The 22,946-nt window shown below is 45.8% G+C and overlaps 1 protein-coding gene across 3 annotated transcripts in view; it reads left to right on the top strand.

Moving 5' to 3' along the window:
- NT5DC3 (5'-nucleotidase domain containing 3) overlaps nucleotides 1–22,946 on the top strand; it is a 55,525-nt gene that overhangs the window by 13,337 nt on the left and 19,242 nt on the right. For 2 of the 3 annotated variants that reach the window (XM_049694724.1, XM_004269449.4), the window contains exons 2-9: nucleotides 4,898–5,082; nucleotides 11,041–11,115; nucleotides 11,570–11,625; nucleotides 17,169–17,259; nucleotides 18,206–18,343; nucleotides 20,117–20,177; nucleotides 20,596–20,698; nucleotides 20,843–20,944. In XM_049694724.1, coding sequence (XP_049550681.1) covers nucleotides 4,898–5,082; nucleotides 11,041–11,115; nucleotides 11,570–11,625; nucleotides 17,169–17,259; nucleotides 18,206–18,343; nucleotides 20,117–20,177; nucleotides 20,596–20,698; nucleotides 20,843–20,944 — 811 coding nt within the window. Of the gene's footprint in view, nucleotides 1–4,897; nucleotides 5,083–10,311; nucleotides 10,500–11,040; nucleotides 11,116–11,569; nucleotides 11,626–17,168; nucleotides 17,260–18,205; nucleotides 18,344–20,116; nucleotides 20,178–20,595; nucleotides 20,699–20,842; nucleotides 20,945–22,946 lie in introns of those variants that run through there. The other variant, XM_049694725.1, reaches the window with a different exon arrangement.

The following is a 22,946-nucleotide window of genomic DNA, read 5'->3' as shown; positions in this document are numbered from 1 at the left end:
ATGGTGGGTCCTCAAAAAATTAAAAATCAGGGGCTTCCCTGGTGGCGCAGTGGTTGAGAGTCCGCCTGCCGATGCAGATGACACGGGTTCGTGCCCCGGTCCGAGAAGATCCCACGTGCCGCAGAGCAGCTGGGCCCGTGAGCCATGGCTGCTGAGCCTGCGCGTCCGGAGCCTGTGCTTTGCAACGGGAGAGGCCACAGTAGTGAGAGGCTCGTGTACCGCAAAAAAAAAAAAAAAAAAAAAAATTAAAAATCAGGTTACTATATGATCTAGCAAGTCCACTTCTGGGTATATATACCCTGAAGAAGTGAAAGCAGGGCCTCAAAGAGGTATTTGTCCATCCACGTGCATAGCAGTTTTATTCACAATAGCCAACAGGTGAGAGCAACCCAAGTGTCCATGTGTCATCACAGATGAATGGATAAACAAAATGTGGATATACATGCAGTGGAATATTCTTTAGCCTTTAGAAGGAGTGAGCTTCTGACACGTGCTCCAACATGAATGAATGTTGAAGATGCTCTGCTAAACAAAATGAGCCACTCACAGAAGACCAATACTGTGTGATTCTCCTTACATGAGGTACCTAGAGGAGTCCCATTCCTAGAGACGGAACATAGAAGGGTGGTTGCCAGGGCCTGGGGGAGGAGGAGTGGGGAGCTGGTGTTTAATGGAATGGGTGTGGAGTTGCACTTGCGCAGGATGGAAAGAGTTCTGAAGCTGGACGGTGGGGATGGTCGCACAGCAGTGTGAATCACCTTAATACCACTGCGCCGTACACTTGAAATGGTTAAGATGGTAAATTTTGTGTTATGCGTATTTTCCCACAATAAAAACAAGCAAGCACAGAACCCCAGGAAGCTTACAGATGTTTCCTGTAAGGGGTCCACTGCGTGTCCTAGTGCTCTGTGGGATGAGCAGGTAACCGGAAGCTGGTGCGAGTGCAGGGGGCGCCCAGTCTGCCGCCTGATCCCAGGAAAGGCGCTCACCCCCCAGCTCAGGGTGGCCGCCGTGGAACCCAGCTCTGGTCGGAGCTTTGGGCAGAGCGGCAGAGCTGTCTCTCCATGTCTTTGTCCTCGTTGTGTAGTCTTGCTGTCATCATCCGTTAGGAGCAAGAGGAATTCGCTCTCTAAATTTGTACCCACTCTTGTGTCTGCTTTGGGGAAGTACATAACTGACTAGTCAAGGGCCCTTCTGTTTATACTTGGAGTCCTCAGTTTAGACAGACCGTATTTCCCTGAATGGTTGGCGTTCTTTCCTTTTGCCTTGTAATGACTCGCGTTTATCCTTAGCACTTTTTTGAAGTGATTGCGTAGGATGTTGAGATCCTTTTAAGCTGCTGGTGTTCCTTGTGTTTATTTCAAGTGATGACAAATTAAACATGCAAGCTTTCCGGTGATGATGTTCACGTGATTGATACACCTTGAGCTTTCCCTCCAGTGGGGAGTACGCTGCTGGGCAGCTTCTGGAGATGTGCTGTCAGCACCATGTTCCAGCACAGTCGTGTTTCTTGAGGGCTTCACAACTTCTTCTCAGGTAGCAGAAAGGGACGTAGACTTCACTGTCAGCACCTTTCTAAATAGAAACTTCTAAGGTCAACAGGCCATGAGAGCTTCCTTGGAAAGGTCATTTGTGAAAGAAGAGCTTTTGGTCACTCTGTAAACGATCCCGCTTCACTTCGTACAGACAATGCCATGTGGTCCTATTTGGAAAATGACATCCTCTGCGGTGGCCCGTTGATGATGTAAGGCCAGATGGTCTTCAGTGTTGGATGCTGAAGAGCTTAGGACCACTGGCTTCTCCCTTCCTGAGGACTAATTCTTGTGAACTGTCTGCCTTCAAGTTTCTTGAAATGTTACTGTCTTTCTTATCCTCAGATGGATCTTAGTTGCAAAAAAAAAAAAAAAAAAAAAGGCCAAGGTTACCATCTCATTGATTTTGACAAAGGGAACTAAGAAGAAATGGAATTGTTGGTGAATCTTGGCTATTTGGATTTTCAGTGGACTTGGTCATATCTAGGTTGTCAGTGGGAGAGAAACTTGGCATCTTACCTGGTGACCATGAATAGGCTTCAGGGGTCAACCTTCCTGAAGTTTTCCACAAAATTTTATTTGTGTTTTTCTGTGGGGAGAGGATTCTATGGCTTCTGTCAGGTTCTCAAAGGGATCCAAGCCCCACAGCTATAAGGAGCCTTCTGAAAGGCTCAGAATACGTCATTGTGGCTGGCACGGTGCCCCGATTGGAGTTGTCACCCTGTGAAAGCAGTACTTTTTGGGTATTTCAGGTGGCCCCTGAGAGGTGGATAATGTGAGAAAGAAGTGAGCAGAAGGGAAGGAGGAAGCATTGTAGACTCTATGGTAAGCATTGAAATGAGGAAGGATTGACTCCATTGTATTGCGAAAATAAGTGCACCCTTCTCAAATGCTTGTTGATTCCCATAGTCCTGGAGAAGAGCATTAAGAGCGCAGATTCTGAAGCCAGACTTACCAGGTTCAGATCCCAGCTCTGCTGTTTAGTGGTTGTGTGTCCTTCAGCAATTGTGTAATTTCTGTGTGCTTCTAGTGTCCTCATACATCACGTGGGGATAGTAGAGCCTTCGCCTCATGAGGTCGTAAGGATTAAATGAGGTGATAGAAAGCGCTTCTGAGCATATAGTACGTGGTAAGTGCTTAATAAATATTAGCTCTTACGACAGAGCCAGGAGGTGGCCCTTAGTAACGTGAAGAGTGGTAAAGTACAGATAGTTCAATTTTAGTAGTAAGATGTGGACAGTTCACTTTTCGTGTGCGTGCGTTACAGGTGGTTTTGTACCTATATCTCCAGGAAGTCACCTGCCTTCAGCATTCGTTTACTGATGAGTTGTTTCAGGTAAATTTTGGTGCACAAACATCATAAAAGGTGAGAGAATGCTGTTACATATCCTCTTAGCAAAATGGGACGGTCTGTGTTCTTGTTGCAAAATGTTGCACGATGAGATTCTTTGTGTTAAATGACTACCTGTGAAATGACTGGATGAGAATATCGTACTTCCTTTTTGTCTTTAGAAATATATTGTGCAATCTCTGTCATTACCTGACTCTAGAGAGCTGCTTTCTGTCCCTTTGCATTTATCTTCTGACTCATCTAATAATTGTGAAATGTCTTCTTCTGTCAGTTTTATGCTGGAAAATAGAAAATTATGAATTCTCAACTGTGTTCCATGAAAGCTAAAAAAATGACTGCAGAGATGGTATCTTCAGACTTCTTTGATATACCTTTCTGAAAATGATGTGATAGTTCGGGCAGGGCAATGAGGAAGCTGAAGGATGACGTAGCGATGATTTGCTTCACTATTGCAACATCTTGGGCAATCTCCTGTCATACCCTGCTTTCTTTATTTAGTCTTTTTTTAAAATCATAGGTGAGAATAATTGCTAGATAATGATGAAATAATGCCTGCAATGATAAAATAGCAAAATGTTTCAAGATGTTGGAAACTAAGGTCACTAACCTCCCATACTGCATCTTAGATTTTTAAAAGGATCCAGTGGGCTCATGGAAGTTGTAAGGTAGGATGAGTTTTTGGAAAACCTCCAAGAAAGAATAAAGATCATGAAAATAGCAATCCTCACAAATAGTCAGAACTGCTCAAAAAAGAAGCTCAAAACTAACATAGGATCCAGGGGACCCTGATGGTATCCTGGGGATAATCACATTTCTAACAAATCATCTGAAAGGCAAAGATGAACATCTGAAGGTACTTAATGCTGTTTTTTTTAAACAGGAAAAATACCTAAGTGTGTAACATAGAGTAAAAGGTTGATGTGGCACAATATACCAGAATCTTACATAATGGGTTTTTAAAAAAAATTAGTTTATTTATTTATTTTTGGCGGCGTCGGGTCTTCGTTGCTGTGCATGGGCTTTCTCTAGTTGCGGCGAGCGGGGGCTACTCTTCGTTGCGGTGCACGGGCTTCTCATTGCGGTGGCTTCTCTTGTGGAACACGGGCTCTAGGCACGTGGGCTCAGTAGTTGTGGCTTGCGGGCTCTAGAGTGCAGGCTCGGTAGTTGTGGTGCACGGGCTCAGTTGCTCCACGGCATGTGGGATCTTCCCGGACCATGGCTCAAACCCACGTCCCCGGCATTGGCAGGTGGATTCTTAACCACGGTGCCACCAGGGAAGCCCTATATAATGATTTAAATTTATATTCTTAGAAAGTCTGTAATGATAGAACACATTATGATAGGATATTAAATTTAGAGTGGAGCACAAAGCTGTGTATATCGTGTGAGGTCAACTATGTAGACTACGTACACAGAACAATATGGGCAGCAAATACAGGAAATGTTAATAGTTTTTTTCTGGGTGATGTTACAGTGGGTGATATTTAATTATCTACATGTTTCTCTATCTTCTAAAATCTCTAACTGGCATGTATTCTTTTTTAAACAAAAACAAATCTTTTCGTGATGTCGAAGCAAATTTTTTTTTATAACAGTCTTATTAGGATGTTATGTACATACCATACAATTCACCCACTTAAAGTTTCCCATTCAGTGGGCTTTAGTGTAATCAAAACAGCTGTTCAGCATCACCACAATCAATTTTAGAACATTTGCATCACCCCCAAAAGAAATTCTATGCCCATTAGCAGTCATTCCCTTTCTCCCCATCCGCCAGTTCTAGGCAACCACCAGTCTATTGATACTTTCTGACTCTGGATTTGCCTAGTCTAGACATATCATATAAATGGAAGCATACAATATGTGGCCCTTTGCGACTGGCTTCTTTCACTAAGCTTAATGTTTTCCAGGGAAGGCTAATCCCACTTGCACTTTAATTTACTCATTTTGTTTCGAAATCATACTAACCTTTATTTATCATAGGGTATAATGTATTTTTTCCCTTTACTTCTAGAATTGGTTCCTTCAATTATGAGCAACTTGTTGAATCCAGATGCCATCTTCTCAAACAATGAGATGAGCCTGTCGGACATTGAAATCTATGGCTTTGATTATGATTACACCTTGGTGTTTTATTCCAAGCACCTCCACACACTGATATTTAATGCCGCTCGGGACCTTCTCATCAACGAACACAGGGTAAGAGCATGGGGACATCACAGACCTCCTCCCCTTCCCCTTTGGCGTTTGAAGACTAGCAGTGAGCTGACCTGGCCTCGTGCATGGTACCATAGACATCCCTTAGTAAATTGTTGCTGAATGAATGAGTAGATTTGGTTCCGTTCCAAATGACTCCATCTGGAAGAGAGTTTTTTTAAAAAACCACTTTATTGAGGTATGATTGACACGTGAAAGGCTATATGTATTTAATGTATGTAACTCACTGAGGTTCAGGATAAGTGTGTGAAACATCATCAAGGTCATAAACTATCCATCGCCTCCCAAAGTTTCCTCCTGCCCCCTTTATTATCATTATTGTTATTTGTGTGTGTGTGTGTGTGTGTGTGTGTGTGTGTGTGGTAAGAACGCTTAACATATGATCTACCCACTTAGCAAATTTTGGGTATACAATATTGTTAGCTATAGGTACTATGCTATATAATAGATCTCCAGAACTCATTTATCTTGTGTAACTGAAACTCTGTACCTGGAAGATAGTTGTTTGTTTAATAAAGAATCTTTAGATGTCTCTGACAAAGAGACTGTCCCAAGTTACTCATTAGTGGAGATTCAGCCGCGGACGTTTGCCCTCTCCTTTCTCATGGAGCAGTGACATAGGTTCTCCCAAAGCCTGATGCAGCGGCAGACTGTTGAGTTCTGGTTGGAAGGAATTCTTGAAATCATGGGCAATGTTTTCCTCTCATCACTGAACGGAATCGCGTTCTTAAAGAATATTTGACTGTCTTTTGATGTGTAGTGTTGTTGAAAGCTTATAATAAGGAAGGAAGAAAAACACTCAAAACCAAACGTGGTTTTCTCTAGTCTAGTTTGAGTACATGTTTCAGGAACCAGGATGAGAAGCATCCTCAGAGGTCGTCTGGACCAGTCCCCTTTGAGAACCCCTGACAGCATCCCGAGGAGTGTGCCTGGGGTGCAGGTGTTCTGAATTTGGGGAGATTCTTCCATGGGTTGAACAGTTCTGCCTTCTTGCAGCTTTTACCACTGATCCCTCCTCTTCATTCATCCCTTCACACGTTCATTCTCCCTTTACTCAGTCCTCTTCTGTGCTAAGCTCTGTCATAGAAGCAGGGAGGATGAAGGTGAGTAGGATACAGGTGCTGCCCTTGGAGAACCAACAGTCTAGTGGGGGAGTCCATCCTGTAGGCAGGTAAATTATGAAGCCTCTGCCTGGTGGAGCCCTACAGACATCTGAACAGAGAGCTAGGCGTGTGCAGAGGATTGTTGGAACGACTTTCTCTGCCCGAGGGAATTGGGGAAACAACGAAGGAGGTGACATTTCAGTGGAATCTGGAAGGAGTTTATCCACAGAGGTGGGCTGGGGGTGGGGGAGGTTGGGTGTGAGTAACCTAGAAACATAAATCATGAAAACTGATGCTTTATACTTGACTATTTGAGTAATGGGCTGGGTGTAATAGGGACCATTATGCCCTCTAAGACTTCTTTTACCTGTTGGATCATTCTTAGTTTTTCCAACCATTCTCATATGGCGTCTTTTCTCATCTTTTCGTCGTCTTGGTCACCGTCCTTTGTGTGTGCTCTGGTTTATCCCTCTCAAACGTGAGGCTCTGAACTGAAGATGTTACTGCAGGTGGGGTCTGACCAGTGTGCAGCAGAGGGAGCCCATCACCTTCCTGGTTCTGCGTGTCGTACCTTTATAAATGCTGTTTGGATCCTCACCGTTTGGTGCAGTGTATTTCCTGATCCCCTCAGCTTTTGGTTATCAGTGGATTTAATAGGGAACTCATTTGTCCTTATTCAAAATGCAGAAATGGTACTTGCCAAAAATAACATTCCCTTCAGCCACCGAGCTTTCTTTAGTTATGGCCACTTGATCAGATGTAAACCCATCTAGCCACTTGCCATCCAGCTGCATTTCTCCATTTGTTCAAGAGACTCTCTTCTCTTCGGTCTAACCCACGGTCCTTTCCCTTCACTTTGAGGATGGAAGCAGGATAAGGGCAAGGTGGTCTGCTCTTGCCCTCCTGTATGTCGGCTTATCCCATCTCCCCACCACCCCATTGGAGAGCGAGCGGAAGGGCTCTTGCACTGGTGCTGGCATTCTAATCCCAGGTCATCTGCAACGTTTGCTGTGACTGATGCCACTTACAAAACGAAGGTCATTATACTAACACACCAACTGTTGGTGGTCTGCTTAGTGCCGAAAGCACGGGTTCTGGAGCCTGACTGCTGGAGTTTGAATCCTGGCTTTTACCACTTATTTCTTAGGTAATCTGGAGTAACTGACCTAATGTCTCTGAGCCTCAGTTTCCTCCTCTGTGAAATGGGCACAGTACTTTTCTCACATGTTATTGTGATAATTAAAGGAGTTAATTTCTGTAAAATGCCTGGCACATAGAATACACTCAGTACAGGTTAGCTATTACTACTATTATTTCTGATCTGCGTGACAGCCCTGCAAATGGATATTCACTCTGTATTACAGAGGCTTACGGAGTTCAGCTTGTAGTTCAAGGCCACAAGACCACTGGAGGCAGAACCAGAATTTGAACTTAGATTTGTGTATTTCCAAGGCAGAGATGCTCTCTTGTTTGTTCACGTTGCCTTTTGTGGGATTAATAACACCTTTTCTTTTACCCTGTGGGTTTGTTGTTCATATGAAAATAAAATATTCATGAAGATTAAAAATTTATGAACTTTGGAGAGAAAAGGGAGATGAAAGAGATGGGAAAAATGTACAATCATTATGATTAGAAAAGCCTCTAGATTTAAGATATTTCATTCCCATTATGTCTGTTTGTTGCTTTGATAAAAGAACTATGTCCTAACACTAATTATATCAAGCATATTAATAGAGGCAGTTATGCTAATGCAGGTTTTTCTCTTGTTTTGGATTGGAAAATAATTCTTCCAAGATGCTGTTGGAAGCATTGAGTTTGGTGCCATTTTTTCCTGCCAAAGGCTAAAAGTACTTGTGGAGATGAAAGACATCTGCTTTCGAGACGCATAGTAATAGAGCGTCTTCCCCAAAAGCAAATGTAAATATCCCTTTCGTAATTACCCTTTCTCTTTTTTTTTCACGAGAATAAGTTTTTACAAAAATTGAAATAAATGTTGGGTAATAACTGTATCTATATTTTCATTCGGTACGTCTGCCCCAAGGGATAGAAGGACAGTGTTAGAAGAGTTCTTAATTTCACTTCCCAGATTTGCACCCTCATCAGTGTTCCTGATTATTAATGGTTACCGACGTTCACCCGGTTTTTCAAATCCAAAGCCTAACGCCAGCCTCTGCTCCTCAGTTCGCCTCTGCTCCCCCTCTGATCTCTCAGCACATGCTGTCTCTTTTTTATAATAAACTTTTCCTTTTAGAAGAGTATTAGGGTTACAGAAAAGTTGCAAAGGTAATACAGAGAGTACACCCCATGACTGGTTTCCCCTAATGTTAACATTTTACATTACTCGATGCATTTATCACAGCTGAGGAACTGATATTAATGAATTGTTATTGATGAAAGTCTGTACTTGCTTCAGGTTTCCTTAGTTTTTACCTCACGTCCTTTTCCTGGTCTAGGATCCCGTCCAGGACACCACATTGCATTTAGGTGTCACGTCTCCTTAGGCTTCTCTTGGCTCTGACAGTTTCTTACAAGTTCCTTATTTTTGGTGACCCGTCGATGACTTTGATGGTTGTGAAGAGTCCTGGTCAGTACATTTTAGCATGCCCTTCTCTTGGGCGTTGTCCCCTGTTTCCTCATGGTTAGACTGGGCTTGTGGATTTGGGGAGGAAGACCATGGAGGTAGAGTTCCATTCTCATCACATCCTCGCAACGTGACTCACTACCGGCGACGCTGGCCTTGACCATCCGGCTGAGGCAGTGTTTACCAGGTCTCTCCACTACAAAATTACTCTTATCTCCCTTCGCATACTGTACCGTTTGGGAGGAAGTCAGTCTCTACAGCCGTGAGCTCTCTTTTCACTCCTTCAGAATATGTCCTGCCTGCCTCTATCCACTTCTCCCCTCCCCCGCTGCCTGCACCCTGGTCCAAGCCGCCATCACCTCCCGCCCGATGGTGCGGTAGCCCCCTGACTGGTCCCCTGGCTTCTGTTCTTGCCCCTTCGTCTGTTCTCCATTCGGCAGCGAGAGTGAACCTTCAGACGTTAGTCATCTCGGTCCTGGACCCAAGGCCCCCTCGAGCCTTCCCATCACACTTGGAGTGACAGCAGAGGCCTCTAGTGCTCCTGGGCTCCAGGCTTCCTCACCAGCCTCCTCTCCTCTCCCCCTGCCCTCGCTCTGCTCCAGCTGCCTCGCTGCTCCTTGAACCGCCAAACACGCTCCTACCTTCGGGCCTTTGCACCTGCCAGTTCCTCTGGTGGGACCTCCTGCCTGACTCCGGGCAACCCGAAGCCATGCTCCGCATTTTTTTTTTTTCCCCTAGATCTCTGAACCCTTGTACTGCATTCTTTCTGTAGTACTTATCACTATGAGGCACTGTACCATGTGTTGGTATGTTTATGGTTCGCCTGCCCACCACAGAATGGAAACTTCTTAGGGGCAGAGGTGGTGTCAGTTGTTTTTTTTGGTTTTTTCAGCTGCGCCCCGTGGCATGCGGGATCTTAGTTCTCCAACCAGGGATCGAACCCGGGCCCCCTGCAGTGGAAACGTGGAGTCTTAACCACTGGTCCGCCAGGGAAGTCCTGACAGTGTCAGTTTTGTTCACTGCCGCACTCCTAGGCCCTGGCACAAAGTACGCGCTCAGTAAATACTTGACGTGTTCATTGGATTCCACCGTTAAGTGAGAGTGTATAGTGCTCGGTGTAGAGTCGCCTGATGCAGGTCCTTTTGCCTTGGCTTCATGTTTCGTGTGGATTTTGGAGAACTTTGTTTCTATACCCTTCTGCGCAGGAGGGAAATAGCACTGAGCGATTCCTTGGCACACGTGGCAGGTGTTAGATAAATGAGCCCGAATGTGACATTTGACTCAGCGCTTTGTGCAGCTTGGCCGGGAAACTTGCCGCATGAGGGTCAGCCTGGTGGTTCCAGGAGATGTTCTTGCACATGCGTGACCCTGGCCGTGCACTGGGAGGTAGCTGTGCAGCCATGTAGAGGGGTTTCCTGTGCCCGTTGACAGTTGTGTAGGTTTTTTACGTAAGCAGTTCACATCATGATTGGGAGATCCTGGGGACACAGCCTCCCTAGTCTCAGAAGTCGATATTCTGGCCCACAGGTGCACGCTCTGAGGGCAGGGGCAGTGGGGAGAGCCTGACCCCCCGCCTCACCACGCTCCGTGCTGTGTGGCCCAGGCCAGGTTGTTTCATCCGGAGACTCTGAGGTCCCATCTGTCAAATGGGCATGGTGGGGCCAGCTGTGCAGAGCAGCAGACAGTGTGCTCGGTACGTCGGTGCTACCAGTGAGGTAACTGGTGTTCCAATTCTGAGATCTCGGGAGAGAGGGAAGGACTTGGATGCCGGGTGCAGTGGATAAGGAGGGGATTGGGACTTTTGTGTAGTACGAGGGACAGGTTAATGATTAGGAAATAGCAGGGGAGCCAGGCCGTGTGTTCTGAACCAGGGTTGGAGCTGTACCCGGGAGCCGGGTGCTGAGAGAGGGTGTCTCTGGCCCGAGTGGGAGGAAGGCTGTACCGACGGCTGAGGGGTCCCTGCAGCTGAGGACAGGGAAGAGTTAAGGCCAGGGAAGCCGGGGGGCTGAAGAAGCTGGGGGGCTGAGGCTTCACCTGTGTGTGGGCAGATAAACACGGAGTAGGGCAGAAGGGGTGCTCTGTGGCCTGGCAGCGCTTGGTCTGGAAGCAGAGGGCAAGCTGTGGCCTGTCCCTTCTGACCCCAGCTTCCCACCCAAGTGCACGAGCCGTCTCAGCCTTCGTACAGGGGCCGAGTGTGGATGCTGTCTTGAACTTAGTACATCGCTAGCTAAAACCGGTTCCTTTCTTCCTTCTTAGTATCCCGTGGAAATCAGGAAGTATGAGTATGACCCAAACTTTGCAATCCGTGGACTGCATTATGACGTGCAGCGGGTAGGTTGAATTCTCATCCTTTTTTACAGTTACACATGCTCGGGAGTCAAATGTACTCTTGATGCTTTTCTTTGCTGAACGTGTAAATTGATTTTAAATTTTGTTCTTTGGGGCTGAAGAACTAAATTATCCAAAACATCTTTGGATGAAGTCTTTTTCAAGAGACTGTACTGGAAGAGCACGAATGCATTTAGCCACTGGGAGATACTTGTTTATTTCCAATAGTCATTCATTTTCAACATAATGAGGACAAGGTGGTTGTCATATCTTTTTTTGCAGACAGGCCGTTTCCTTAATGAGGAACTCGGCAAGCAAAGCTTTCAGAAACATACAGGATGCTTCTTTGTTTAAGACAACTTGATGTTGATAGGATTTATCATGACACCTGGCATTTTCATTAAATATGCAAATTCTTGTTCATCATTTACCTGTGTGTGTGCTTGTGTTTTTGAAGGCGGTCTTGATGAAGATCGATGCTTTTCATTACATACAGCTGGGAACTGTTTACAGGTAAGAGTGAGAGGAAGTAAATTTAATGTACCCGAAGGAACCATGTGGCTTTGGGTTTCAAGACCCCCTGAGTGTTTAGTGATGGGAGGGCTGCAGTGTGTGTATCTGGGAACCATTCACTCATTCCCCCACTCCCTCCCTCATTCAGGAACATTGATCAGGCCACTACCATGTTAGATGCTAATGGTTTGGCTTGCGAGGATGTCTTCAAGGAGCTCGGTACGTAGGTTGGAAGCCACACAGGTAGACCAATGAGTGCAGTCCACGGTGACCCAGGTGATGATGGACATGTGCTCAGCCATTATGGAGCACTTTGGAGGACTCTGGGGAGGACGGACTCTCCAAAGGCGATGGTGGCCACCTGAGTGAGGGTCCTGCAGAGGAGGTGTGGATGGGGAGGGATGGTGGGGGCAGGTTGTTGTTCCCACCATGGTAATTGAGTAGTTTGGATATTAAGACTCTTTTCCTCCTGTTTATTTATTTATTTATTTTTTGCGGTACGCGGGCCTCTCACTGTTGTGGCCTCTCCCGTTGCGGAGCACAGGCTCCGGACGCGCAGGCCCAGCGGCCATGGTTCACGGGCCCAGCCGCTCCGCGGCATGTGGGATCTTCCCAAACCGGGGCATGAACCTGTGTCCCCTGCATCGGCAGGCGGACTCTCAACCGCTGCGCCACCAGGGAAGCCCTCCTGTTTATTATTGATAGAATTAGTAGAAGTACTGAGCTCAGTGAGACATCTTTGTAACTTTGAAATGAAGGGTTTTGCCTTTTCTAATTCTTAAATTTGTGGGTGGGATTTAGGAGTGTGGTTTGTATTTATGTATATATTTGGTATTTGTCTTTCTGTTTCTAAATGTGCTTACGCTTCTGTTTCCTAATTTATTAGTTCTGGACATTGTCCCTGCTGCGAGGGCTGAGGGTTTGGCTCTCCTGCGCACGCACCCCCTTCTGCAGCCTCATCCTCCTAACCCTGTTGAGATCGCTCTGTGATTGTTTCACCGTTTGCGTTATGACTCTGTAGGTCTTGTTCGTTCTTAAGCCACGTAGTGCACTGAGATCGTTTTCTTTTACAGTGCTTGGTTTTTAGGTTTAATAATAACCTCTTTTTTATTTGCTTAGTTTTCTAGTTAGGTATCTCTAGTTTTTTCCTTAATGTTCCATCACAGATATCCAGCATCTATTTATTTCCTCACAATTCAAGTGTATTACATAATGTCTCAGTTACTTTTTATTTTGACTACCTCCTCCTGCTCTCATCTACTCTGATTGTTCATTCTGGGACTTCCATTTGCTACTTTCCCTGTTTCCTGGTTCCCATCTCTTCCTCTTTCTGGCTTTACTCCCTCATTTTGCTGGAGCACATCCTCCAGTAGCTTCTTGGCGCTGGATATGGCTGATTCTGGGGATCTGTGGTCGTTCATCAGTTCCTCTCGTTGGTGTCCCCTTGCAGGCCCCGTTCTCAATGTTGCTCAGTCAGGTGCCTCCTTCTCACCAACTGTTTGTTTTCCAAAACCATGTTGAAATGTCTTATCTGCTGATGTCTTTGCACTCATTTCCTTTGATTTTGAGCAGTTTGTTCTTTTGCTGTCATTTTAATGGTGTTTCAAGAGGGAGAAGAGGTGGTGGTGGTGACGAGAATAATAATATTAGTAATAATAAATAGCAACTAACAAATATTGAGTTTTGCAGTGAGACAGATACTGCCATAAAGGTTTTGAGTTAACTCATATGTTCTTCCAAATAATCTTATAAGGTAGGTACTATTATTGGTCCCAGAGATGTTAATAGGTAACTTGCCCAAGCCCACACAGAAGTAGAATTCAGACCCAGACAGTCTGGCTCCAGAGTCTGTGCTCTTGGCCTGTGCACAGCAGGCATTTCTGAATGTATGAGGGTTAACTGGAAGTCCCCGGCAGATCTTTCAAACCTGTCCCTCCAATTATGTTTCTACCCTCTGCTCCTGGACTCAGTCGCTTGTCCCATCTCTCCTGGGCTCTGTGGTGTTCTGCAGCGCAGTCCATCCTGGACGTAGTTGCTAGACTGATCTACCTAAAGCATTGCCTTCAACAACCCCTCTCTCTTCTGAAATCCTGGATGGCTCCCCACTGTCTGAAGGATAGAGCCCAGAGCTCTTAAATTTTCCATCAACCTTCTCTAAAACCCTTCGCTTCCTCTTCTGCCGTACACACCTCCTTTACTTCCCGGATGGGTTAAGACTCTTGGTTGCAGGTGACTGAGACCCAACTCACACTGGCTTTAAAAAAACCCCAGTTTGGGCTCACTAGTTGTGTAGTCTAGGGACAGAGCTTGTTGCAGGTGTAGCTGGCTCCAGGGGGCCAGGTAGTTGTTGTCAGTCCTCTTTCCGTCTCTTGGCGTTCCTTCTCTCCGGCTTAGCTCACAGCAGGCCCCTCCGCGTGGTGACCCCTGGCAGTACCTGGCTTCCAGCCCCAGCTCCAGGTCAAGGGGAGAAGGGGCGTTTCTCTTCCCAGCAGTTTCAGCCAGTCTCGGAGCAGGTGCCGGGCAGGTGCAACAACACAAATACTCCTTCCCTCCGAGTTCTCCTTTCGCTCTGCTCGGCGTCTGTTCAGGCTGGTGTTCTCCCAGGATGTGGTTTTCCTTCTCCTCTGCTTCTTGAAATCTCACCCGTCCTTCTGCATGGCTGACTGGCGTTGAGGCCTCTCCTCGCCCTCTCAGCCTGACAGGCTCTTCCTCTCCTGTGGTCCGTCCCATCCTGTGGCTCCTAATTATCTCGTTCCTTCTTCTGTGGATAAATCATCCATCGTTTTAGGGGTGTGGACAGGGCTAGGCTGGAGGAGCTGCTGAGACATTTAAAGGGGAAGGAGTGCTGAGGTTGAGGTCCTGGGAAGGTCGCTGGGGCCTCGGGCCTGTGGTAGCCAAAGCAGCAGGGGTGCGTGTGTGGCTCTGGAGTCCCACTTCCTGAGTGTGAACCCCAGCCCCACTGCTCACGTGTGTGCGGCCTCGAGCCAGTTATCGACCTGCTCAAAGCCTTGGTGTTTACTCCTCTGTAAAATGGGCATGATTCCAGCACCCACCTCCAGGGCGGCCGGTCATTTGGACTAGAGCATGCTTGGAACAGCGTAGGCAGGCAGAAATGTCACTTGTCGCCTCTCTCCCCTCCAAAGGGGTAACGAATGAGCAGAAGGCGGGGAAGAAGGCTTGTGTCTCAGCCTCGTCCCTCTCTGATCCCCGCTGGGTCACTGTGTGTGGGCTGTGTGCCTGAGCACCGCTGGGCCAAGGGGTGGGCTGGCTCCCCGCCGCAGTCCTGTTTCATACCCACGTTTTCAGATCTTAACTGGGAACCTTGTGAAAAGCTAGGATTGTTCCCATCGTAGTCACAGCAGCAGAACTTGGAGAGTACTTACCGTATACCGGGTGCCGTTCTGTTTATAGCAACTCATTTAATCTTCTCAGTAGGTACCACCAGGAGGTGGGTACTGCTATTGCCCCCGCCCCCCATTTAAAAAATGACACTGACACCCAAAGAGGTTAAATTACTTGTTCCTGCTCTAGGTCATCCCCCCAGCAGGTGAGGGAGCTGGGACTTGAACCCAGGGCAGGCTCTTTCAGTCTGTGCTCCTACCCTTTCTATCTCTCTGACGCACACAGGGCCACGTAAAGTTTTATTCTGATTTCAGTGCTGGTTGAGGCCGCATTCGGGTGCAGCAGGTCTGTGTGCTGCCGTGTCTGCATGTTTTGAGCTGGCATTTGGCTACGTGGGCCTTAAAGATGCAGCTTTTGTGGCCACGGCCCGTGAACGTGTCTTAGAGGTGGCAGTGGCTTCCGAAGGACCCGGCAGCCCCTAGGGTGGGGACAGAAAGATAACTCCCCCGGCAGAATCCCTTTACTTTGTCTATTCCCTTTCTAGGCGTCAGAGCCTTAGGGGTGTTCACTGCTGACTGCCGCTGCGGTAGCCAGAGCTGTCTTCCAAGGTCACTGTCTAGAATGATCTGGTTTAGTCCCAGTGTCTTATCTGATTTCTGGAGCAAAGATAAAGGGAAGTCCAGTGCTCTTTTGTTTTCAAAGGCCAGTCGTTGTTTCAAGTTAATCAAGATCAGAGGCAAAATATCAATGAATCCCCTTGGCTATTTTTAGAATTAAGATAAGGGTAGAGAATGGAGGAAAGAGGCTGAAGGGATATTTTCATTAAAGTTACACGTCACATGTAAATTATGTTTTATACGTAGTTTAATATCGGCCAAGTGTGATAAGCAACCTGTGTGTATTAGTAACCGGTGTTTCCATCATTCACTCTGTGGTTTCCTCACCATTGGTGTCTGTTTCTCAGGTGCCTTCTCCTCTAGAGCAGGGGGTGGGGGACAGATATTTCCCTTCACAGTTCTCTAGAGGGGCTATTCCAGGGGAGGAAGTCTGAGACCATTAAATCCCACGTGAAACCACGTGCTCACAGCATGGGCACCAGAGACAGGGGTGGAATCCCGGCCAGTCAGACTCCACAATCCTTTTTTCCCTCTCTTTGGAGGAGTTGGATTCATTTACAGATTCTGTTGCAGCTCCTGGAAACAGGCAGATGGGGGACGTTACCTTGACTTTTTACACACGGGGAAACTGGCCTTCAGTGTGTTGCAGCATTTGGGGTCATTCCTCCCAGAGGTGGCGTCAGGCATCCTGACGTGGCGTATAGTCCACTGGAGCCTGGTGTATGACTTTTTCTGCCTCAGCGCTCACCTTCTTAAGGTAGAGTATCAGAGGGCAGGAGGATGATGGGGACAGACCAGACTTTCTCTCCCTAATGTATTAAAAACATTAAAAAAAAAAAAAACCCCAAAACTCACCCCAAAGCAGGTCATTAGGAGGCCATGTACCTTGTTGAGGGAAGCCGTGTGATGTGGTGGTTGAAGAGCCTGGGACCCAGTTCTGACCCACCACTTTCTACTTTGGTGACCTCGGGCAAGGTCTGTGACCTTTCTGTGCCTTGGTGGCTTCTGCTGGAAAATGGGAAGAATAATAGTGCCTCCCTCCTAAGATTGCTGAGAATTAAGTGAATGACTACGTGGAATTCATTTCTGGCCTTCAGCAGGGGCCATGTGGTATTAGCTATTATTTTTCCTGCTCTCATTACCAGTAGAATGGTAGTAGTAACAGTAGCAGCATCATGCCTGGTATTTACAGCAGCTAGCGGTGGCACCTCCTTGCCTCTTTGTGACAGCAGCGTCTTGCATCCCAGTTCAAAAATGCCAGCAGTTGTCAGAGGTCTGAAAACTGTTGCTCCCTCTAGCTGATGCTAACTGCCTGTGTTACAGTCAGTTAAATGTGCGTGTAAATGTGTGACAGTTTTTTCTGAACACAGGTTCCATAATCTTTTGTGTTAACTCCCTAGTCTTAATGCCACAAAGTCATCTGTTTTACCATGGCTGTATTTTTATTATTGAGAGTGCTGTATGCTTACTGAGCCAGTTATTCTCCAGTAACTTTGTGAATGCAAAAACATTGAGAGAATTAAGAACAAATAATGGAGTCATTATTTCACTGATCAAAATCACTGCCGCCTGTGATTTTCCCAGAGGCCTCAGCGTGGTCCCTGACGAGGAAGTCATTGAAATGTACGAGGGCTCCCACGTGCCTTTGGAACAGATGAGCGACTTTTATGGGAAGGTAACGAGAAATTATTTATTTAATTCAAGCAGCCTGTCTTTTTCCTTTTCGAAACATGGCCTGGTAACTTTAGGATCTTGACCTACTAGACTCTCTGCTTATAGGGAATCAGCAAGGACATTTGGGGTTGTGTTTTGAGAGACCCTTGATTTGAGAGAGATGGGTATGTTAGGGTCTCTCCTGGGTTCCTCCATGCTTCTCCTTTCTCAGCCCTTTCCCCCCTACCTGGCGAAGGCTCTGTATACCTTCCTTGTACCCCCTCGCTTGCCACTATCTCCTCGTGTGTGTCCCCACTTTCTGGATTAAGTCACTGGGGGCTATTGTACAGCAGCTGTTGCCTCCCCTGAGATTAAGGGCAGCACGTCACTTTGTGCCAAAGGGAAACCTCTGCTTTTCTAACTTTTGTGGTCCTCTTTGCTCTCCGAATTTCTGCTTCTTGTACTATTAGATGCGCTCTTATTTGCATGATCAAAATGCAGTGAAGATGCCCAGTCAGCTGGTAAACTTAGTCTTATAAATCACAGGTGTTCAGAGAAAGGCTCTTTTCCAAACTCCCATGTGGGCTGTGGGTGCTCAAATTTAGGAGAGTTAGTGGCTTTTTATGCCATTCCATGGGTAAGAATCAATTTGCTGGCTTTCCTCTGTGTGTGATGAAAGCGTGTGAGCTTTAAGATGGATGGAGCCAAAGGAGAGGAAAGGGAAGGGTGGTTAGACTTTTGGGGGGAAATCAGGGCATTTCCTTGGAAATCCCACTTACACTTAGAGTGAGACGTCGGCTCTGCCGTGAATGACAAGAAACAAGGTGAATGTTTTTACTTTTTCATTATTAGAATTTTCCTTTCCTTGTGGGGAGGGAGCCAGATGTTGACGACCAGAATCCCCTGGGTGAGTGTAAAGTCTACTGTGGTGTTGGCTCCCTTGCTGAAGCCTTCCTCCCTGCCTGCAGAGTTCCCACGGAAACACCATGAAGCAGTTCATGGACATCTTCTCCCTGCCCGAGATGACCCTGCTGTCCTGTGTGAACGAGTACTTTCTGAAGAACAACATTGACTATGAGCCTGTGCACCTGTACAAAGACGTCAAGGTGGTGTGGACGTGGGTTGCCATGACGCTGCACCTCTTCTAGCTGCTCAGCAGAAGTAACAGAATCCCTGGCCTCCCTTGTCGGCTGGGTCTTTGAAATCATCCTTTGCTTGGGATCTCTTTTATTTGTGGTTTAACCCTGAAAAATCCTAAGAAAGATGTTATGTTAGGAGAATTGGAAGTGAGTCAAATTGGTTGTTAAAAGAAGAGGGTACTTGCTATCTGGATTTCCATGTGCGTACATACACACATCATTTACATGACTTTGTGTTTATGTATTTTAATTTACATCCATATTCACATGTGTCTATAGATATATTCTTTAAGCTGTCTGAACTTTTTTCAGTACTTAAAAATATGTTTATATATTGCTTATTTAATATATATTTTTAATACATATTTCTAAGCATCTATTATTTAAATATCTGTATTTTTAAAAGATCCATATGTACATACTACAGGGTTTTTATTATGTGTTCATGACTAATTTTAAGTATTGACTGCCCTGAATCATGGGTTTTAAGAAGATATAGGATGAATGAACAGTTTCTCAATATCAGTCTGGTGTTATTTGAACTAAATTTAAATATTTAGTTTTGGTTCTCTGTTTTGCTCACACAAATACTTCATCTTTAAGAATCACTGGTAGTTATGTAACCCTTAGCATTCATGAGGAAAGATGTTTACTAGAAAGTTCAGTTTTTACTAAAGTTCAGTTTTTACTACTACAGTTCAGGTAGAAAGTATTACTACCACTAATAGTGAACACACGTGTAGAGTTTACTGTGTTCCAGGCACTATTTTTCTGAATGCTTTATGCATATTAACTAATTAAATCCTCAGAAGAATGCCCTGAGCTCTTATCACCTCCCTTTTACAGAGAGAGAAATTGAGGCACAGAGAGGTTGAGTAACTTGCCCGAGGACATCCAGCTAGTAAGTAGCAGAGCCTGCATTTCAGGCCAGGAGGTTGGGCTCCGGCTTGCTCTTAACCACTGCCTTCTGCCGATGCGCAGTTGAAACAGGCCTGTGGTGGAAGATAAGTGAGGTTGAGTTTACAGTCCAGAGGTGCTCATTCCCGACGAGAAGCACCTACCAATTTTCTAAGGCTTTTGGCCCAGTTTTTCTGCAGCCCAGTCCCCTGCTACAGACTCCAGAAAGTTTCCATGTGCCTCCAGGAGTGCCCATCTATGTAGTAGACCTGCTTAGAGCTACCTGAGAGCGGGGCTGTGCTCTGAGACCTGCCAGACATGACACCTGCCAGTGGCTTTTCCTCACGTCTGCCGGCTGGACCACATCTCTGCCCGAGTTCCGAGATCCTTGACAGTTCCTTGCCTCTTCAGTAGCACTGAAGAGAGGAGGATCCTATCATTGTTCTCTGCCCAACAGAACCTGCTGCTGGGGTCCAGGGAAGGGAGCAAAGATGAAAAGAGCAGTAATTCCCTTTTGTTCAGATGACCTGGAATTATTTGATCATGATACTGCATATAAATGACTGTTTATCCTGTGGGACTTTATTCAGAATTGTTCATACAAATTACCTCCTCCAAGTGGCTTTTTTGAAAATTGCACTGGAAACTGCTGCTATCACCATGGCAACTTAAGTTTCTTCCCAGGGGCCACCTGTGATAAATGGACCAGAATTTAGATTTCATTTAGTGCTTGGGTTGCCAGGCTTCTGCAGACAGACATTATCCTGAAGGCCATTTCGCTTGTCCTCTTACTCAGACTGTCTCAGTTATACTCTGACTGATTAAAAACGTATCTTTTGACAGGATTCAATTCGGGACGTGCACACCAAAGGAATCATGTACAGAGCAATTGAAGCAGATATTGGTATGTACTGGATGTTATCGTGAAGATCAGCCTTTCCCTTTGCTATGCAATTACGCAGGTATTTTACTCTCACTCCAGGTGAGCAGGGGCTGTAGTACCTCTTCTGAGTGCAGTGCAGGGACCTTGCATCCTGGCGCCTTAGATGTCTCCCTCCCCTTTGTCTCAGAACTTGACATAATCCTGACTGGAAAGGAGAGGAGCTGGTAGCTGCAGCCACTTAGGTTTTTCCACTTAGACTGAAGAGGCAGGGTGTTGGTTACTGATGCACCGGGTACCGATATACTGCCTCGAACCAAGTTTCCTGAAGGCTTTTCTCCCCTCAAGTGCCCTAGACAGTGCTGGACCCCATTTAGGAAGTGCTTGCAGATTGACTGACTTCACCCTGAAACTCTGTGTGCATTTTTCTCTTGCTCTTTAGAAAAGTACATCTGCTACCCTGAGCAGACCCGTGCAGTGTTGGCCAAACTGGCTGATCACGGCAAGAAGATGTTTCTCATCACCAATAGCCCCAGTAGCTTTGTGTAAGTTCTTCTGTGATTCCTGGCTAGTTTCTGGCTCACTTCCTGTATTCCATGTATTTTGATAGTTGGAAATTCGAAAGAAAAAGTTGCAAGAATAGTTAATCCCTGCAGTGTTAGACTAACCTGGCTGAAATATTGTTCTAGGGACAAAGGGATGAGGTACATTGTTGGAAAAGACTGGAGGGACCTGTTTGATGTGGTCATTGTTCAGGCGGAGAAGCCAAACTTCTTTAATGATAAGCGGAGGTAAGTGTCTGTCTTTTTAGGGACTAGATTTTATTCATTTGCTGCTGCAAATACTTACGTAATGTGTCTTGGTGAAATCCAGTTGGAAAATCACAAGCATCTAACATCATAGCTTTTGATTTTTAACCCTCTAGCAAGTAATTGCAAGGAAGGTGGGATGAGTACATAGCAGACAGCTGACACCTCTTGAAACGGTTCTCAGTTCAGTTCGGGCTACTTCAGTCCCATGAGTCAGGCTTTAAGAGAACAATTGACAACAATGAAAATTCCAAACTTAGCATCACCTAGTAAATTAGATCTCTCGATGCAGATGCCTTTTGAAGTGTAACAAAACAGCAACAGCAAACCACCTGGTGGGTATCTCTTTAAATAGAGCTCTAAATGGTTCACTGACAATTGCACTTAGATTTTGCAGAACTTCTCTGCAATACAGGTTTTGCATCAAGTGGAGTAAATCTAGACCAAAACTTAAAGTCTTTCTGTCGCAGTATCCTTGAGCAATAGAGGAATGGGAAAGTTTGGGTTGTGAAGGTGACAGGGGTGTGCTCTTCGCGTTTTGTGACAGAGGGTCGGGGGTCCTAAAAGGTGATTTAACGTGCGGGGCAGACCGGTTCACCAAGAGTCATCCCCCACAGATGTCAGTAGTGTTGAGAGTAACTGCACTAGGATTATAAAAATAATTCGTATTTGTATAACAGTGACCTATTTTTGAAACACTTTTACCCGCATTTCTCTGTTCCGCAGTGGGTAACCATGCAGCCTTTCCCTCTCTGCTAGGTGATTTAAAGCATAATAATTCAGTGTCCTGTAGTTAGTGTTGAGTGGATTAAATTCCTCCTATGATGCTAAATTCCAGTCTTCCAAGTGTCACAGTGACTCCTGGAAGAAGAGGCACACCCAAGAACCATGTGCAGAGACTGAGAAATCAAGAGAATGTAGGAAAAACAAGAGTGTTGATCAAAAACAGCTGTAGGGCTTCCCTGATGGCGCAGTGGTTGGGAGTCCGCCTGCCGATGCAGGGTATGCGGGTTTGTGCCCCGGTCCGGGAAGATGCCACATCCCACATGCCGCGGAGCGGCTGGGCCCATGAGCCATGGCCGCTGGGCCTGCGCGTCCGGAGCCTGTGCTCCACAACGGGAGAGGCTGCACCAGTGAGAGGCCCGTGCACAAAACAAAAACAAAAACAAAAAACAAAAAATACCCAGCTGTAAACACTGGCTTGCTGTTTGGTCAGTGATAAAACGCTCTCCTGCATTTTCTTATTAGATCCCAGCGGGGTGGAGTGGTCAGGGGAAGGGCCCCATATCTCCTTTCACCTCCCTTCTTTGTCATGTTTATACTCAGTGGCAGGACCCTGTCTTGGATTAGATTTTCCCAGCACAGCGCTCTTCCTTACTCTGGGTGCCTGGATTAAGAATTCTCTACCCCTGTTCATCCCCATGTTATTTACAATGTTGAAGGTTAGAAACAACCTAAAGGAACGTCCATATGAGGGGATATTATGCAGCCATTAAAAATGAGGTTTTTTTTTTTTTTTTTTTTAAATGGCAGTGAACATGTTTTACAACTGAAAAAAATGATGTATGAAGGTTACATAATCACATGGGAAATTGCTCACAGCCTTGGAGAGAAAAAGATACGTATTAGTATCCGCAAATGATGCTCATTTTATGTTCATAAAAAAGAGAAAGATAACAGATACATAAAGACTGAAAGATATCCACTGAAATGGTGTGTTTCTACCTGGGTACTGGCATTATGATTTTCCTTTTCTTCATTGTATTTTTCTGCATTTTTCCAGATTTTTTTGCAGTGAGTTTGTATTTTTATAACCAGGAAAGCAATCCAAATAAGTGTTACCTAAAAAAAAAGAAAAAGGACAAACAAACCTTGTGTTTTTTGGACTAGCACCCCCAGGGTGAGGAATGAGGCCTTTATTCTTTTTTTCCTATTTTTCCATCATAAAATAATATGCCCAGTTCTCTGATCTCTGATGTATTTT

This window comes from Orcinus orca, chromosome 11 (assembly GCF_937001465.1).
Source record: "Orcinus orca chromosome 11, mOrcOrc1.1, whole genome shotgun sequence".
Taxonomy (NCBI): domain Eukaryota; kingdom Metazoa; phylum Chordata; class Mammalia; order Artiodactyla; family Delphinidae; genus Orcinus; species Orcinus orca.
The sequence above is the reverse complement of the archived record's forward strand: the minus strand, read 5'-3'. Positions and strand labels throughout refer to the sequence as shown.